General features: G+C 34.9%; 1 protein-coding gene and 1 long non-coding RNA gene across 3 annotated transcripts; both read right to left on the minus strand.

Annotated features, from left to right (window-relative positions):
• Positions 1-6,746: 6,746 nt before the first annotated feature.
• Positions 6,747-19,251, minus strand: LOC120146126 (magnesium transporter MRS2-1-like). Of its 2 annotated transcripts, none has more exons than XM_039159779.1 (6): positions 19,169-19,251; positions 17,751-18,359; positions 8,868-8,996; positions 7,938-8,270; positions 7,812-7,859; positions 6,747-7,019 (listed from the first exon to the last, which is right to left on the minus strand). In XM_039159779.1, the coding sequence occupies exons 2-6, from the start codon at positions 18,336-18,338 to the stop codon at positions 6,789-6,791; spliced, it is 1,329 nt and encodes a 442-aa protein (XP_039015710.1). In that variant the 5' UTR covers positions 18,339-18,359; positions 19,169-19,251; the 3' UTR covers positions 6,747-6,788. The 2 variants fall into 2 exon arrangements, with proteins under 2 accessions (XP_039015710.1, XP_039015711.1); XM_039159780.1 differs by having other exon boundaries at positions 17,751-18,350; positions 19,169-19,243.
• On the minus strand, positions 9,404-13,532 carry LOC120146127. Its single transcript, XR_005518185.1, has 3 exons — positions 13,520-13,532; positions 12,031-12,037; positions 9,404-10,079 (listed from the first exon to the last, which is right to left on the minus strand). It is a non-coding gene; the product is annotated as an uncharacterized LOC120146127 (long non-coding RNA).
• Positions 19,252-19,868: the final 617 nt, after the last annotated feature.

Consider the following 19,868-nt stretch of genomic DNA (forward strand, 5'->3'; position numbering starts at 1 on the left):
GGTGGACTCATCGGCTATTTCCTTGACCAACTTTGTCAAGTACTCAATCTGTTTTTGTATTACATACAAATCAATGGAATCACCTATTGTTTGGTTCTTCTTTGACATACCCAAGTTTTAGAATGGCATGAATAATGGCTCTTGATACTAATTTGTTATGACCCTTGAGAAATATGGAAGTTGAGATCGAAGAAAATAAGTAAAATAAAAAGGATTAACGAAGCAGATGAATTATTGAAGAAGAATAAGAGATAAGATATCTTTCATAAATTTTCCATGATTTGTGTATTACAATTCTTAGCCTATATAATCTGCTAATGGGACAAAAACTATTATTTTTACATAGTTGTCCTAAATTGTCTGCTAGTGCAAAGGCCTAATCATCAACTGTTGCTTGGTATAATTCTTCTTATGGGCTTCTCTGAATGGATCTCCACCTTTGGGTCATTTTCTTTCTTCTCAACTATATTTCTATCTTCACCAAATGCCCAACATCGTCGTTTTTGGTAATATTAACTCCACTTTCCCAATTCCCATTTTTTCCAATTTCTGTCCATAAATCACTAACCCTTGATTTGTCTCCGTTTCTGTTTCTCTCCTAACTTCGATCATGACACCATGCTCACAAATTCTTAACTTGGTTTCTACAAATAACTCATCCTAAATACCAAACACTACAATCATGCAATTTTAAATTTTGCTTTCAACCAATAATATATAATCTCTATAACAAATGGTTAAAAACTCTCAATTGATACCTCCACTCTCCCCTAGGTTATGGGTTTAATACCTACTAAGAGCAAAATTCTGTTGGTAATGCTCAATTTGTAATTTTCTTTTAAAGGCTTTTAATTATATGTTTAATAGAATTAAATTGTGATTTGGAAGTGACTATTTTGCCCTCACTATTTAGCCTATAAATAGTGGGCAATTTCATTCACTTTTAGATATTCCAAGCAAACATTTGCTTTGAAACACTCTTCCTTTTTAGAATGTTTGTTTGAGTTGAGAGAAGAGCAGTATCATCAAAGTTCACTCCAGTTTTCGGGTGTACAAATTCTTGGAGAGTCGTGCTAACCTCAGGGGGGTTGTTTTTCCATTGTAGCAATTACACACATCGGGGCGAATTTGCTTCTAAGACAGTGGATTACCACGACACGATTATCGTTCTGATTGATTATTTTATTTAATATTTTCCAAGTCAGTGCTAACGCCTCGTTTTACAACAGTATGTTTTTCCAACAATTTAGAAGCAAATTCTTTATGCTGCTTTTTGATTATGGTTTTGTCTATTATTTGCTCGTGTTGGACTCAAAATCCGGGTTATCAACAAAGGCCTTGAAGAGTCGGTGTTATTCAGCCTACATAGTAAGCTTTCTTTCAGTATTTCACAATTACATGCATTCTGCCAAAGTAGAAGTAAAATGGTAGAAGTTGAAGTGCCCTAGAAACCTAAGACTGAACATGAGACAAGGGAATTAAAGGTATATGGCAGAACAATAGTAAAAGGTTTAAAATCTTATGCACGTTAGCCATTAAATTCATTTTTAAACGTTTGTTTTTAATGTTGGTTTTAACCGTAGAAAATGCATGGAGTTAATGCATGAGATTAATGTATAATCATGAATGGTTTAAAGCATAGTTTTTCTTTTTCTTTTAAGTGTTTATGAACATTGTGAACTATAATATCATTTTAACAAATGGTATTTATTGGTAAGCATGAATGTGTTTTAATCATTATGCGGTTATAACTTTTGATTTAGAGTTATTTGTTGTTATATGGCATTATTGTTATGCTTTAATCATTGAAGCGGTTGGTTTATATTAAAGGTGTAAAATCATGTATATACCTAGGGGTGGGCATGGGATCCGAACCCGACGGGTTTCGATCCGATCCTACCCGATCGAGTCATTTTTTTAAAAAAAAATTTGGGTTCGGGTCGGGTTTTTTTTAATGTGATGTTCGGGGCGGATCGGGTTCAAGTTTAGGGTGAAAAATACCCGACTCGACCCAACCCGAAAAAATATATAATTTTACCTTATATATTTAGGAATAATTACAATAATATCCCTCTATATATTATTTTTTCAATTAATTCACTGTTTTTATTTAATAAAAATAATTTTTTTATTATTTCGGATAAGGTCGGGTCGGTTTTTTAATTTATATATCGGGTCGGTTTCGGGTCGGGTGAAAACTTATTTTAGTCGGGTCGGGTCTCAGGTGGAGGACTCCTTGTTCTCAGGTTGGGTTGGGTGGACCAAAAACCCGACCCATGCTCATCCCTATATATACCTTTATATTTTTTAGATTGCCAACGTTACGAAGCTACCATAATTGAATATTAGTGGTATATTCAATGCCTTGAAGAATGAATGTACATAAGTTATGAAATTTATAATGGTAACTTATGTGAATAAATGTTTTTGACGTTTGCATTGTTTGCATTTATAAATGCACAATAATATATTAATCATGTGGTTTGAGAGATTAATATTAATTAATACATCATCAAATTATAAATTGATGATAGTTGATATATGGGTACGACAGATAATGCATGTGTGATATTTGGTTCGTGTGGAGATATAAAATAATTTATTCCCATGAGGTAAGATAGTTTTTGAAAATTAAGGAGAAAATAATTATAAATATTTTTTACCGTACTAATACTTTTCTTTGAGAAATTTGTAAAGATACTGGAAATGTGTAATATTTGGAGAAATATGGAGCTGGTAAAAATGAAATGAGAAGATTCTCCAAAATCGAATAGTTGTTAAATTTGATTGATTTCCACAATCTCTTGAAGATAAGGAACCAAACTCCTAAAATTAAGGATCTTGTTACTATCAGTAAATTATTTTAATTTTATTGCTATTAGTAAATTATGTTCTTGACTAACCATGTATAATCTTCATTTGAATTTAGAAAATTCAAAGAGAGAACGGTTCAGATTAAGTGATTTTCATGGTTGATTTTGTGTTCATGCTTATTAAAGATGATGATGTAATGAATGAAGTTTCATGCATGGTGAGAATGAATAAGTCTATTTGGAATTTTGATTCTACCAGTGAGGTCAGATTATTTAGACTTGTTGCCTGATAATTCATGCCTTTTAAATACATGAATTAGATTGCATGAGCCTTTAAGCTTGTCTTTAAAACTTAGTGGATACTATGAAATGAGATAAAACCACTAGCAAATACTAAGGTAGTAGTGCTAGCCCAAAATATGTATGCTTAATAAGATACTATTGTGAGTAAAAGTATAAAGCATAATTCTTTAAAGAGACCTTAATTAAATAAAGAGAAAATATATAAATGATTTATTGAAAAGTAGTGTGATGAGTATGAAAGTGCATGTCTAGGATTGGTTCTATGAAAGACCTGGTACTTAAGCGTGCCTAGTGCACCACCTCTCTTTCATTGAAACCTACCTGGTGCACAGTTCATTACTATGCTCACTATTTCAATTTTAAAAAAATTACTATGGTGAGATAAAAACTTTTAAAACTTAGTGCAGAAGTTAAAAGAGTAGAGAATAATTTGGTTGAGTGGAATTCCAAACTTTGCCATAGTAAATAAAATATGTGATGGTCTCTTTAAGGCTAATATGTTGAATATCATGAATGAAAATATGATAGAAATTATTGCTACTAAAAGTTTGTTGTAGCTATTAAAATCTCTTTGAGTGATTTTCCTAAGTAGAGGAAAGAAAATAGAAAATCTATTTCAGAATTTGTAGTGAAAACTCTTGTTTTAAACTTGAGAACATTTTTCTTGTTGTTAGGAAAAGTTGAAAACTCCCAATAAATTTTGTCATAATATTCATAATTTCCTAAACACTTCTTATGAAGAGTTAGGAAAAATCGAAATTCCTTTTGAATGAGAAAAGGTCGTAGAGGACTAAATGAGATATAAGGAATTTCATGATCATTTGAGAATAAAATAATGTATAAACAAGATTTGAGTTTGTTAAAACATAGTTTTATTGTGAAAACTAATAAAAAAACTTTACTCAAGTATGAATGAGTAAATTTGTAAGAGAATTTGTTTACATGTTGTTCAAGACACTTATGGATTTATTTCTATCCTAAAAATGTTAGAAATGTGGGGGTATCTTAAATGATGATCAAAGTGAGAGAGGAACCTAGTTGATCCACTTACTAAAGGTTAAAGTCAGAAACTGGTTCTTGATTCGTCGAGTGGGATGAGTTTAAAGGTCATTGGTTGAAGAATTAATGGTGGATACCTAACTTAGTTATCTAAGTTCAATGTGGTCAAACGAAGTCATGGAAAGACTCATATTTTACATTTCTACCTACTATCCCTATGACGAATAATGTACATGTACAGGATGAGCTTAACTGTTCTTAATAAATTCATAGCCCAGGCTTTGGGTGGTCTTAGCGAGAAAAACTTGATGAATTTACCGATTTTGGCTTAATATCTATTCTTAATAAGTTCATAACCCAGAGTTGAGTGAGTAGTTCTAATCGCGAAGGACTAGACGAAGTTACAACTTGAGAGGATGATTTTTATTAAACTCTTAATGAATTCAAACCCAAGAGTTTGGGAGTTCCTAGTGAGAAGGACATATTGAATTCACCGAATTATGAGGTTGAATATTTATTCTTAATGATTTCTTATTCCAGAGTTTGGGTGGTTCATTTAAAAATGAACTTGAAGAAATTCACCTTACCTATTGTGAGGTTGAGCTGTTATAAAAGCTCTTAATTATTTCATAGCTCAGTTTGAGTGGTTTATGTTGAGATAGACCTGATGAAATAACATACGTAAGTGAGAAGGATTAGCCACATTTTATGAAAAACGTTGGGTTGTTTTTCTAGTACACTTATTAGAATCCTGAGGAATGAGGGCTAAACATATATACGTTTTTGTATATACTCTTTGTAGACACATCGAGGGCTTTGGTGGATGAAGGGATTAGTTGTGTGTTATGAGTTTGCCCTTATTTAGAAAGTTTAAAACTAGTTTCACTTATATAAGAAAATGATTGCTCATCATCACTATGTACTAGTTCAAGATACGTTCACTAGTGCTTAAGCAACTGATCTCGCTATTGCTCTTCTATGTTTTAACTTCATTGCTCTCATCTTTACGAAAGAAATCTTTCGCATTAGTGGGGAAATGTTGGTAATGCTCAATTTGTAACTGTCTTTTAAAGGCTTTTAATTCTATGTTTAATAGAATTAAATTGTGATTTGGAAGTGACTATTTTTCCCTCACTATTTAGCCTATAAATAGTGGGCAATTTCATTCACTTTTAGTTATCCCAAGCAAACATTTGCTTTGAAACACTCTTCCTCTTTGGAGTGTTCGTTTGAGTTGAGAAGAGAGCAGTACCATCAAAGTTCACGCTAGTTTTCGGGTGTACGAATTCTTGGAGAGTCGTGCTAACCTCAGGGGGTTGTTCGTCCATTGTAGCGATTACACACATCGAGACGAATTTGCTTCTAAGGCAGTGGATTACCACAACACAAATATCATTCTGATTGATTATTTTATTTAATATTTTCCAGTCAGTGCTAACGCATCATTTTGCAGCAGTATATTCTTCCAACAAATTCCATTTCTCCCTCCCCTAGATAAAAATTGTTCAATTTTTTTTCTTTCAAATAAGAGAATGCAGCCAGTAGATTTAACCATTGTTGTTCTTTATATATCCACCGCCTCGAGGAATTTGGAGGAACCAATGATGGTTGTTTGATCATGCTGAAAATCAACTTCGTCGATCACATAATCCATTTTCATATACAATTAATGGAGCATACTGGATAGTTTGGTATTTACTGTTTCTATCACATCTATCCTTACACCATCAGTCAATTGTGCTATCAAACTTAGATCCCAGACGTTCAAGTTCTGCCTGCATCAATGTTGCCATTGTATTCTCCATTGCTGATATTGAGGGATCTGGTGTCAGTGTTGCAAGCCAAAACCCAAGTAATCCTTTAACAAGGAAAATTATGTAAGGAAGAAAAGAAAATAGAAGAATTAGAGAATGGAAGTTAAGAGGAAGAATCGAAGAAATCAGAGAGAGAGATGAGAGGCAGAGACGAGAAGAGAGCAATATTTACTTTATTCCTTTGTGCCAATTGTAGCTACTGAAACATCTTGACAAGTGAAATGTCAATAACCGTTAAGGATGGTCTGAGGTGGAAGAAGGATGAGTCATGTAGTGGGTATTTATAATGTCATTGATATAAATTAGTTAGAAGTTATCATGTCTCTTATTTCAAATAGACGTCTTAAGGGTTGAAGGCTCAGATTAGGACGTCACAAGTGTCAACACGTAGTGGATGATGATGTAACATGGGAATGTTCGTAAGGATAGTAGGTGATCGACACGTGGTTGTTTATAAAATGCATTACACGATTCTGAGAGTTCGCATGGTCTTGCATTAGCGTTCCTTATGATTCGTACGAATGGTACGTGTGTTATCATGGAATTGCAGAATAAGAGGTTCGCTTATGTGAAGGGTCGCAAGGATAAATAGTAACAGTACCTAGCTAACAAACTAGTAAGAAAAAGCATAATAACATAGCTAGTAACACTATATATGACGCTGATCAAACTTAATCTAACTCAGAATATAGATATAAAATTTCATCCAAATCTATTTATATTTATAAATAAATAATCCCTATCCATTTAAGCTAATACGATATTTCTTGATTTCATTAGCTGGTAATTGGATTGGGGAAAATTTCAGAATATATAATCCAACATTTGCTTATTTATTCAATTTTATTTGTTTATTTGCTTATAGGGGCATTAGTCTTTTGTACTTGAAGAACCACACAAATGCACAAAATATGATGATCCCACAAACCCCAGTAATTATGAGGACCCACTTAAATGCACCAGGGTCGTCAAAGAATGGTATGGCGAAGTTCATGCCAAATATTCCGGCTACCACCCCGAAAATGGCAACAACAAAAGTCGCAGTAGTGAGTAGTAGTTCGAATTGGATCAGCTGGTTTCGAACATTATCCTGAATCCAAAGTATGTCATAAGTTTCAAAGGTCAGATGGTTTTCCACAGGAGCACATAAATCACATACTTTCTCTATCACATCACAGAGGAAAAATCATCAGTACAAGCATTGGAATGGAGCAGATGGGATCTAAGAAAGTGGACAGGCTAATTTTCGAGAATATAGCTTGTTTCTAGGCCTTACAAATCATGTTCTTAAGTCATTGTAAAGTTGGAAAAGATCTAATTTTTCCACTTTCCAGTGCTGTCAAGGGCAAAAGGACTCTACACACTAAAACCTTTGTTCCTCAAGCGCGAGGAGAAAAAGCGCTCACTTAAGTACAACACAATATGTATAATGTATGTATTTTTTTAGTGTCTACAAAACATGCACTTTCTTTAATTGGCCAAATATATGATTTTCTTATGGTCTTATAGTTCCACTGTTGAAAACTTAAATATTCAAATGTAGAGAGTTTAATGCTATCTCCAAAAAAAATGTTTGAGCCGCTTTTATTGTCTAGAGCCAAGGCACAAAAAGTAAGCATGAATAGCCATACACGCCTTGGCAACACTGAATGCTTCATCCTGTTAATTTTTTCATTCTAAGCAATTGCCAATGAATGTGCCAACAAGCAGGAAAGGAAGAATCAATATGAAACTAAGAACTGGTTTGGATGCATGGTGCCAGTAGGGGTGGACTTTAGCACCACAAATCCAAACAGGATTTTTCAGTTCCAGTTTTGACTTTTTCACTTTAGGTTCGTTGATATTTCACTAACAGTTCTATCAAGAAGGAAATATCGCATACCAGCTGAATATTGATGAAATCTTCTGTGTCATCAATGTATTCCTTCAACTGGAACAAGAAGAAAATAATATCATATCCATCCAAGAAAAGGGATGATGAAAGATGTTAGACTGGTGCTCTACATACCGATGTCAACTTATTGAGGGTGCTATCAATGAGAACAAAGTAGGCTTCCAATAACATCTCCAGCTCCTCTATACTCTCAGTAGAGCTCTCTGAACTCTTTGTGCTCTCATGGTGGCTCCTTGCAATGCTCAAGCTTTTCTCCAGCCTGCGTGGTTCATGGGGTGATGCAACAGGAGACACTGGAGCTGAAGCAGAGAGTCCGTCATTTGATCTGAACCCCATCACAGGTTGATCACCATAAAATGATGACTCCATACTGCTCCTCTTCTCGCTAAGATACATTTCGGCCATATCTCCATCATCATCCATTAGCTGCTCTATCTCATCTCTAACCTAAATGGATAACAAGATGGGAAAGTATGAAAAAACAGTTTTTTCAAGGCCACATGGACACTCCAGGTGCTATATTGCCTCAGGTACAAGGCACAAAAAGAGCTCTCACTTGACTGAAGTAATGTGCAATGCATACGTGTATTTTTGTGAGTGTATATCTAATTATAATAATAATCTCTAAGGAGCAGTCCAGTTTACCCACAAGACACTCGATCTTTTGTTGGCCTATATGCCTGATTTCTTTGCGGTTTCATATCCTATTATAGAGTACTCAAATACCAAGAAGTAGATGGTTTGGTACTATCCCTTTTCTTACTATAATCTAATGAAAATAGTTAAAAATAAAAGAATTAAAGAGAACTTCAATAAAGCAGGTTTTTTTAATGCCTATTGCCTTACAAAAAGCATGCCTAGGTAAACCGGTGTGCATCTGATCAAATCCGCCATGCCTGAAAGGGGTCCAAGGTGTTTTCATTGTCTAGTGCAAAGATGTAAGGCACGCCTAGGCGCACACCTTGACAACACTGACCAGAACACATGATTACCATTTACGTTCCAGAGAGAACAAAGAAAAGGGAGATGCAAAATACATTATACCTTCTGCACTCTTCGAGTCAAAGCAACAAGTCTGCTCTTTAATCTACGAACTCGCTCCAAGTTTAACGTACTAATCTTTGATGTAAGCTCATCCAGCAATGGGTATGCTTCAATTTCCAATTCTGCTGCCTTTGATGCATCAAATGAGTTACCAACTTGCTCAATAGTAAACATATGTAAAGAACACACAAATTGATAGTAAAAAAGCAACAATTATATATATAAAAAAAAGGACTTGGAACTCAGCAAGTACATAGTGGACACGGTTAAATACAATATTAGTGGTCAAATTTTGATAATTCAATTATAACATAAAATCAATTCTAATTGTGGGTTTTTCATCAGATAAATAGCCTGCATCCAGTAAGCTTCCAGAAATCTATATTAGTGATAGCAGGTAATCGGAATTGAGCTTTAAATAAGAAAAAAAATAGAAATTGCATAGAAGTTATCAAATTTTTTTAGACAAATATGGTAAGAATATATATAATAGTATAATACCATCTCTAGGAAGTAAGAGCTGGTGCTCTGACTTTTGGAGTATTTGGCTAGACCACAAAAAAAGAAGTTTTATTTTAAGTAATACAAGAAAACATGAATGTCATGCAAGTAATCCAGAAGCAAGAAAGATCAAACACAAAATCTAGATACTGGATGGTATAGTATCCTAGAAATTCAGTATTGGCAATTGGCGGCCTCTTCCCAATGCTCTGCCTGGTTAGGAAGGTTCACAGAAAAAGCTAATTTGCGCTTCTAACATTTACTTCTTTGAATAATTCATTTCAGGCTCTACACGAGTGTCAAGGTTCCAGTTGCTGTTTTCTCAATCTCGTTATTGAACATTAGATGATTTCTTTATAGAACAAGCAACGACAACAGAAGCTTTCAACCATTCACATCAGCTGCCCCCACATATTACGGGAGCCATGACAGGTTACCATGATTCTCTCCAAATAACACTTGATGGGGATGTCTTAAAACTATGGGTTCCTTCAGTTTATGTACCATTTAAAAGCAAATATTCAAAACTTATATTTTCCAAATATCATAAGAATTAAAATGCAGTCAGTCTAGTCTCAAGTATCTTGCCCTTTGATTTGTTGCTACTTCAACTAAATATAAGGCTGATCACAATATAAAAGTCAAGAGAGCTGATGAAGAATCAGCGATTAGAAGATTAACGTTTATTGCGTGGTTCCAATCTCAAAACATCTCCTCCCAGACCAAATAATGGATTTCTGGTGATTTCAGCAGAACATAAGGCGCCTCCAGATATGTTACAGATTTGTAGGCTAAATCTTAGTATAATTATATATTGTGTATTTAATGTAGGATATTATTTTACATATTTTAGGACCTTTATGCGTGTATATACCCATAATGTTTATTAGAGTTTGACCCGAATTCGATCTAACTCAAATTGATTGGGAAAAGTAGGAAACTTAGTTTGATTGAAAGTAGGAAGAATATTTTATTTTATGTTGATTGAGAGTAGGAAGCATAGTTTGAGTAGATTTCTTGTTATGCAAGTTTCATTTGTAATCAAGTTACTATCATTATAATAGATACTAGGGATTAAGATTAGAAGCCAAATTGTTCATGAGGATTCCTCTTGTATTCTTCTATTTTTGATACTAGTGAAAATTCTCTTCTTCTGTCTGTGATTCTTCCCAAAAGAACTTTCCACGTAAAATCTTTGTGTCTATTTTATTGTGCGATCACCATGCTTGTCGTCATCTTTTAACAAAATGGTATTAGAACATCAGGTTTACTTGTCTTGATCATGATAATGACATCTTAAAGCATGAAATTCCACTATTGAATTGCAACACCAAATTCACGTTGTGACATATGTAGGTATGAAAATTTGCAAGAACTCTCTCATTGTGATGAAATGGTAGAGAAAGGCTATCAAATTTTTTGTTCTGTTCGGTCAATAAACACGTCTTTATTGAATTGCAACACCAAATTCACGTTGTGACATATGTAGGTATGGAATTTGCAAGAACTCTCTCATAGTGATGAAATGGTAGAGAAAGGCTATCAAATTTTTTGTTTTGTTCGGTCAATAAACACGTCTTTATTGAATCAACAATTTTAGAAGATAAAGTTGTTATTTTCTTCTTCATGTCAGATGATGTTATTATCAATAAACACGTCTTTATTGAATCAAACAAAGGAAGATTTTGTGTTGAACAAGACAACCGTGGGTATAACAATTTTGAAAAACATAATAAAATTCTATTTCTTGAGCATAACGAATTTGAGAAGAAAAAAATAGTTCACTTCCTCATATGGATTAACAACAAAAAAGAAAGAATTGTCTTTGATGATTTGGATCATGATGTGCATGATATTCCTCGTGGTGGTACAGTTTTGAGCAGAGTTGCCACTTATGGCGATCATATCGATGTAAAAATTAAATCCAAGCTTGGACAGTATTTGGATTTGATCGGCAATTATTGTTAAAGAATACCTCTTTAAAGAGTTCCTTCAAAGAAGTGGAGAATATATTCTGAATATGGAATAACTTGTTCATCGACGTGAAGAATTAACTTTTATTGAATTTGGGTGTGTAATCGAATTTAGGGTTTTATCTCGAACTCCTTACAATTTCAGAATTCGTGTCAAGGTAGACATTGTTAGAATTTGACTCATGTTGAATAATCGGGTAAAGAAAACAAAAGAACACAAGAATTTTAACGAGGTTCAATGTGCTTACGTCCTCGGTGCCCTAGGCGGCGCTAGAATTTTTATTCAATGTCTCATAGGTTTTGGTTACATCTCCTTTTATAATAAATAAACCCTGGTACATATTTACAAAAATAACTTTGTACCGTACCGCGGGGGATACGCCCCCCGCACTCCCAACCCACATAATCGTAACCCGCACTACGAGACTTTCTTTGTAAGGACAAATTATGTTCTCTACGCTCCGTTCCATCCTCTGTCCTCTTTACTGGTATATTTATGAGCTATACCTAACAAATCTCCACCTTGGCGAATATCTTGCCCCTTAGGAAACATTCAATGTGGGTTGGGTTACCTTACTTCTTTAACAACTCGAAACATTAACAAGTCCAAGCAATGCATGAACTTGTCTATCGTAACTGGCTTGATGAACATATCAGCGGCATTCTCATTAGTATGTACCTTTTGAAACAAAATCTCTCCAGATGCAACCAACTCTTTGATCTTGTGAAACCTTACATCAATATGCTTAGTTCTAGCACGATATACCTGATTCTTAGCCAAGTGAATAGTACTTTGATTGTCACAAAGCAACTGAACTCCACATTGTTGAACATCCAACTCCTTCACTAAACCAGTAAACCATAAAGCTTCTTTTGGAGCTTCAGCCGCTGCCATGTATTCAGCTTCAGTTGTGGATAATGCCACAACAGATTGAACAGTGGACTTCCAACAAATAATCCCTCCACCAAGAGTAAAGACATACCCTGTCGTAGATCTTCTATTATCCAAATCACTCGCATAGTCTGAATCCACGTATTCTACAACCAAAGGATTATCCCGCTGACTACCAAAAAAAATTTCATGTCCCACAGTACCCTTTAAGTACCTAAAGATCCACTTGACTGCTTCCCAATGTTACTTACCAAGTTTAGACATGTACTTACAAACTTGACTAACAGCATGAGCTAAATCAAGACGAGTACATATCATTGCATACATCAAGCAGCCAACAACAATAGAATACGGAACCTTTGTCATAACTTCAGCTTCCTTATCTGTCTTAGGGCACTGTTCTGATGAGAGCTTAAAGTGATTCGCCAATGGAGTGCTCACTGGTTTTGCGTTGCTCATCGCAAACCTTTCTAGCATTTTCTCAACATAACCCCATTGAGATAGACACAGTTTCCTTGAGTCTCTATCCCTGCAAATTTTCATTCCAAGAATTTTCTTTGCAGCACGTAAATCTTTCATATCAAATTCCTGACTCAATAAAGTTTTCAAACCGATAACATCATCCATGTTCTTCGCAGCAATTAACATATCATCAACATACAATAACAGAAAAATAAAGTAACCATCATCAAGGCTCTTAACATAGACAAAACAATCATACTCACATCGCTTGTAGTCAATCTTGATCATATAGAGTCAAACCGTTTGTACCATTGTCTCGGAGACTGTTTTAACCCGTACAAAGATTTCTTCAATTTGCAAACTAAATGCTCGTTTCTAGGTTGAGTGAAACCTTCAGGCTGCTGCATGTAGATCTGTTCCTCTAAATCACCATGCAAAAAAGCAGTTTTCACATCCATCTGCCCTAATTGCAAATCCCAACTAGCCACCAATGCAAGTACTGCTCGGATTGAAGTGTGCTTGACCACAGGAGAAAAAATTTCATCATAATCAACTCCTTTTTGCTGTAAAAAACCCTTTGCTACCAAACGAGCCTTGAATTTCTCCCCCTCTTTTTCTGTTACTACTAGTTTCTTCTTATACACCCATTTGCAACCAATAGACTTCTTACCCTCAGGAAGGCGAACTAACTCCCATGTGCGATTGTGATTTAAAAACTCCATCTCCTCAACCATGGCAACTATCCACTTGTCATTTTCCTGACTAGTAACAACATCATGAAAAGTAATTGGATTATCACCGCTAACAGTAAGTACAAAAGATACCAAGTTTTCAAAACCCAATCTGTTTGGAGGTGTTATATTCGTCCGTCTCCCCCTGTCTCTGGCGAGACTATAATCCTGCAAATCAACCGTAGTGGAACCACCAGAAATCAGTTGAGAAGTTTATGTTTTCTCAACTGGAAACTGCTCAAAATCCACCACTGTCGTGTCCTTCTTCTGCTGCAACATGGGCTATTCATCAAAAACAACATCTCTACTGATCACAATTTTCTTCGCAACTGGATCCTAGAACTTGAATCCTTTGACACCTATCTTGTAACACAGAAAAATGCACTCCTTCGATTTTACATCAAGTTTGGATCTCTCATCAGCAAGTACATGCACATAAGCAGGACAACCAAAAATCCGTAAGTGATCAAAAGTAATATCATGACCAGTCCATACATCTTCTGCAACTTTCGCAGCCAATGATGCCCTTGGAGATCTATTGATAAGATAATACGCCATGTTAACAGCCTCAGTCCAGAAGTGTTTGGGAAGCCCCGCATTCAACCGCAAACATCTGGCTCTTTCATTCAACGACCTGTTCATCCATTCCGCAGCACCATTCTGTCGTGGTGTCTTGCGCACTGTAAAATGTCTCTTAATCACATGCTCCTTACAGAAGTTTAGAAACTGTGAATATGTGTACTTTGTACCATTTTCAGACCGTAAACACTTGATTTTTTGTCCTGTTTGGTTTTCTACCTCAGCTTTGCACAACTTGAACTTCTCAAAAATGTCAAACTTCTGTTTCAAAAAATACACCCAAACTTTCCGTGAAAAATTGTCAATAAAAGTAACATAATACCTAGATCCACCCAAAGGCAATGTCGTGGAAGGCTTCCATACATTAGAATGTACATAATCAAGAATCCCTTCAATTGTGTGTTTCCCAGTCTTGAAACGAACTTTAGTCTGTTTACCAATAACACAATACTTGTAAAAATCGAGCTTACAACTTTTAACACCATGCAACAGATTTGTTTTATGTAATTCAACCATACCACGTTCACTAAGATGAGCAAGACGCATATGCCATAGTTTGGTAGTATCATTACAGGACTCAACAGAATGAACTCCACCTACAACGGTACTCCCTAACAATCTGTAAATATTCCCTGCAGTCATCTTTCCTTTCATCACAGTCAAAACTCCTTTAACAATCTGAATGGTTTCCTTATCCTCATCAGCCTTAGGGATAAAACCATTCTTGTGCAAAGTGCCAAAAAAATCAAATTCTTCTTCAAATCTGGGATATGTTGAACACCACACAACGTCCGAACAGAACCATCATACATCTTAATTCTGACATCACCAATACCAACAATATTGCAACATTGATCATCACCCAAATAAACAGAACCAGAATTAACCGACTTGTATGTCGAAAATCATTCCCTATTTGGTGTGATGTGATAAGAACATCCAGAATCAAGAATCTGTCAATTGAGTCGTTGAAATAGATAGCATGTCACCCTCACTGCAATTAGAATTGTCATCCTCAGCCACATTCACAGACTTAAATGAGTCATCACGCTTCTCATCAGTCTACTTTTTCAGCTTCGGACACTCGCTTCATATATCTTGCCTCCTTGCACTTGTAACAGTAAATTGTCTTCTTATCCCTATATTTGGATCTGAAATTCCGCTTCCCAGACCCTACCTTCTCTAGCTTCTGTCCACAGTCTCGATTACCCTTGACATATAAGCTATCAGCTTGAGAGCTTTCCCTTGCATTCTGCTTCCGCTGGTTGTGAGCCAATAAGGCTGCAGTAATCTCCTCAACTTTGATAGTCTCTTTCCCATATGTAAGAGTAGTCACCATGTGTTCGTGAGAGGAAGGCAACGAACACAACAGAATCATCGCTTTGTCTTCATCCTCAATTTTCACATCAAGTCGAGCCAAATAAGAAACGATATTATTGAAGACATTCACGTGTTGCGCCAAATCATGATCATCATGCATCTTCAACCCATACAGCCGCTGCTTTAGATACAGTTTAGTCGTTAAGAATTTGGACATAAACTGACTTTCCAACTTCTTCCAAATTTCATCTGGAGACGACAGATGCATGACGTGATACATTACCTTGTCTGCCAAACATAATCGTATCGTTCCTACTGCTCGCTGCTGCAATTCTTCCCAATCTTCCTCCTCCATCTACGCCGGCTTTATAGGTCGCAAAGCCTTCAAGATCTCTTGCTGTGCCAACAAATCCTTCACCCTTATTTTCCATAATCCGAAGTTACCCTGACCATCAAATTTCACAACTTCGAATTTGGCTACTGACATCTGATACCAATTGTTGAATAATCGGGTAAAGAAAAACGAAAGAACACAAGAATTTTAACGAGGTTTAGCAATGTGCTTACGTCCTCGGTGCCCTAGGCGACGCTAGAATTTTTATTCAATGTCTCATAGGTTTTGGTTACACCTCCTTTTATAATAAATAAACCCTAGTACATATTTACAAAAATAACCTTGTACCATACCACGGGGGCGCAACCCACATAATCGTAACCCCCACTACGAGACTTTCTTTGTAAGGACAGATGATGTTCGCTAAGCTCCGCTCCATCCTCTGTCCTCTTTACCGGTATATTTATAAGCTATACCTAACAACTCAAATTTGATCTGACTCAAATTGATTGAGGAAAGTAGGAAATCTAGTTTGGTTAAAAGTGGAAACTTATCCTATTTATTGTTGATTGAGAGTAGAAAACATAGTATGAGTAGATTTCTTACTATGCAAGTTTCTTTTGTAATCAAGCAACTACCCCTATAAATAGATAATAGGATTAGGGTTAAATGTCAAGTAGTTCATGAAGATTCCTCTTGTATTCTTCTATTTTCGACGTTAGTGAAAATTCTCTTCTTTTGTCTGTGATTTTTCCTAAAAGGATTTTACACGTAAAATCTTATTTTTTTTTATTTTATTGTATGATCATCATGTTTGTCATTATCTTTTAACAATTTTGATGAATAAAAATGAGAGAGTATACTATTTCAGAATTCTACATGGTATCAGATGTTATAAAGCAGTTTTAGCATTTTTAAGGTTTGAAAATTGGGATTTTCTAGGCTGTTTGGGTGTCCAAAATCCAAATCAGGGGGTTATTGCTGCTCTTCACATGGTAGGTTTTGGAGACATTTTTTTCGACATTGCTAGCATAGGGAGGTCCATTGTGCGCCGATTAGTCAGCCACCAAAGTCCGGTCACCAGATTTTGCGCGAGTGAGTCCCACGGGCCGCCAGAAGGGTTCATTGGTTCTCCAAATGCCAAAGTTAAGTGTCCAAAAATAACAATCTAAAGAACAAGAGAACTTGTTCTTTATTCTTCTTTAAAGAACAAGATATCTATGTGCCTGTCTAGTCAGGTGAGATATGGAAATAAAAAAAATAAAAATCAGAAGACCATTTTAGCACAAGTTCCCTAGGCGGAACTTAATCTGTAACAAGGAACATGAAAAAATTGAATTTCAAAAGAATCCTTACCTAACAAAAGAAAAGAAAAAGATCTTAATATACAGTAAAGCTGATGGGAGTCTTTGCATAACGATCAAGTGCATGCATGGGGGAAGAGCTTTTGCAGCCAGGAAATTTCAATATAGCAGCCAAACAGAGCAAAAGGAAACGCTTCTCTATAGTTTTTTTGTATTAGTGTATTATAGTTGAATAAAATAACGACGACAAACCCAGTCAATAGCAAGTAACAAGAATATGCAAAACATCATTTCATATGAGTTGGTGTTATGTGCCTTGTTCATCCTTAATTTTAAATTAGTTTACAATACCCAACAATCAAAAAGAAAATCTGCAATCTATGCATCTTCCAGACATTTAAAAAAAATAAGGGTCATCACAACAAATTGATACTAAATCACAAAAAAAAAAATCCTTATACTAAGGGACATAAAGATTGTCATGTTCGTTGGATGAGACGAGGAGGGCTGAGAAGATGGAGAGAGAAAGAGAGAATTTTGACCGGTAAAAATATATAATTTATAAAGCTTTACTCAGTTAGAACCTAATACTTGCATCACACCACGCATGCTAGTTTTAGGTTCAATATTCAGTTCATGAATATTGTATTCCAACCCTTCCATATTTCAGCAGGAACTTTTCTCATGTGAATAGTTTTAGGAGAACAAGTTTATAATTGAAGAAGTACCTTTGTTTATCATCACTCATTTAATTCAAACACAATAAAACATTTTAGTTGACACGCACCTGAGAATCAAGGAATGTACAGGCAGATTCCAAAGCAACCTCAAGAGCCCTAAACTCAAAGGGCAAATAATCGGGGGATGGACTCCCATACACATTGTCAAAATTCTTACTGCTTCTTCTACGGTTCAACTCAGGACCCTCTGGTTGCCAAACCTCACCTACCCCACATGTTAGTCGCCTTTGAAGCTCCACAACATACTGCAAAACATAGCTATCAAGAGAATTCAAGAGTAAAACCTCATCAGCTGTGATGATACACCGTATCTGCTCTAAATTTACAACAATAGCCTTCTCTCTACCAAGGATAGTGGAGGGGTACACAAACAAAGGATCAAGAAGCCGTAGATCCCGGGCTGGCAGATCACAACGACGCATCATAGTGAACTTGTCAACCTCGATGACCTGGGAATTCCCAGATATATCTACACGGATCCAAGATCGGAGTCCTTGACCTCGTTTCTTTAACCCCGATAAATCCAACCCTTGGAAAGGTTGGCGTCCAGAGGCAGATGCCTGATATGCAATGCCTCTAAGGTTTATAGCCGATTGGGGTTTCGGTGGGAGCAGGCGTTCTTTTAGGTCCACCATTGATATATTATTCTGAATCTCCTAAATAAACCATAAAAACTCAACATCAGACAAACAAGTTCTCAGAGAAGACCCTAGATAAAATGGTTTCAAGAAACCCACTTTTCCAACTAATGCCTAATGGCTACTCACTTGTACGTGCATCCAAACAAGATTAACTTCAGGACCTCGTTACTTTAAAGCATGCCTGAGTGCCAATTTCATGATTAGATTAGTCATGTTTGTTTATGCAAACACAAACCGTAACAATGTTGGTTTCACGCTACTTGAGATGAAAAATCCATTAAACCAAAAAAGATTATTGACGAAAGAAAGCAATAGGATGTCACCTAAAATGCTTCCTGGAAAACGCCTAATTCTCTCATAAGCTTATACTCAAACTAATTGAACAATAAACTCAAAAAACGAATTGAAAATAAAGAGCAAAATCCATTAAACTACAAATAATAATTCACATAAAGAATGATGTAATTAACCATTAGTATATCACCTAAAGTTCTACCACGAAATAGCCTGATTCCCTCGTAAACTTATAATGAAACTAAATTGAAAGAGAAAAGAATGAAAATAAAGAGTAATCCATCGAACCACAAATAATTCAGCATAAGAATTACGAAATTAAGCATTAGAATGAAAATAAAGAGTAATACATCAAACCACAAATAAAATGCTAACCCAAAATGGCCTACTCCTCATAAACTTTTAATCAAACTAAATGGAACAATAAAAATAGTGTAAAATTCAATAAATTCCAACTCAGATTGAAGCATATAAAAAAGGAAACAGCAGTAAACAATCAGATTACTTCAAGGATGAATAAACTAGCATACCTCGAAGAAATTAACTACCTGATGCCGTTGTTTGATTAAGCAAGCAGCAGCAGCAGCAGCAATAATAATAAGATTCAAAATTATAACATAAAAATTAAAATAAAATAAAAACCTAGATTTGAAAAAGCACCTACGCAGCAGCGAATTATACAGAAGAAAAATTAATTTATTTAACAAAATTAAAGAAAAAATAATCTAAAAAAAATTGAAAAGTGTGAGGAAATGCTAAAACTTCGTCACTTTTACGTCAAAATAAAACTACAAACTATATTTTTCTGATAAATTAATAAACCAAACCTTCACCTTTAGTTTTTCTATGTAAAAATGATCTTTTTAATATGAGACTTTTAAATATTTTATAATGGCTATTAAATTTGTCAAACTAATTCAAAATTATACCTAAGACATTATAAAATAGTAATAAATTTCAATAAAGTTAATAATTATTTTATAATAATTTGAAAAGTTTAATGATTATTTTTGCAATCGTTTAATAAATTTAATGAATATTTTATAATTATTTAAAAAAATTAATAATTATTTTATAATATTTAAATGTTTACTGACAAAATATTATTTTATTATAGTTTTTAATATAATTTTAGGCATAATGACAAAATTACCCTAACATTTGCATAAATAGTCATCTTGACTCCTATTCTTTTTTTAAAATATTTTAGCCTCTAACGTTTTAATTTTT

This window comes from Hibiscus syriacus, unplaced genomic scaffold, assembly GCF_006381635.1.
Source record: "Hibiscus syriacus cultivar Baekdansim isolate YM2019G1 unplaced genomic scaffold, ASM638163v2 tig00110895_pilon, whole genome shotgun sequence".
Classification (NCBI taxonomy): Eukaryota; Viridiplantae; Streptophyta; class Magnoliopsida; order Malvales; family Malvaceae; genus Hibiscus; species Hibiscus syriacus.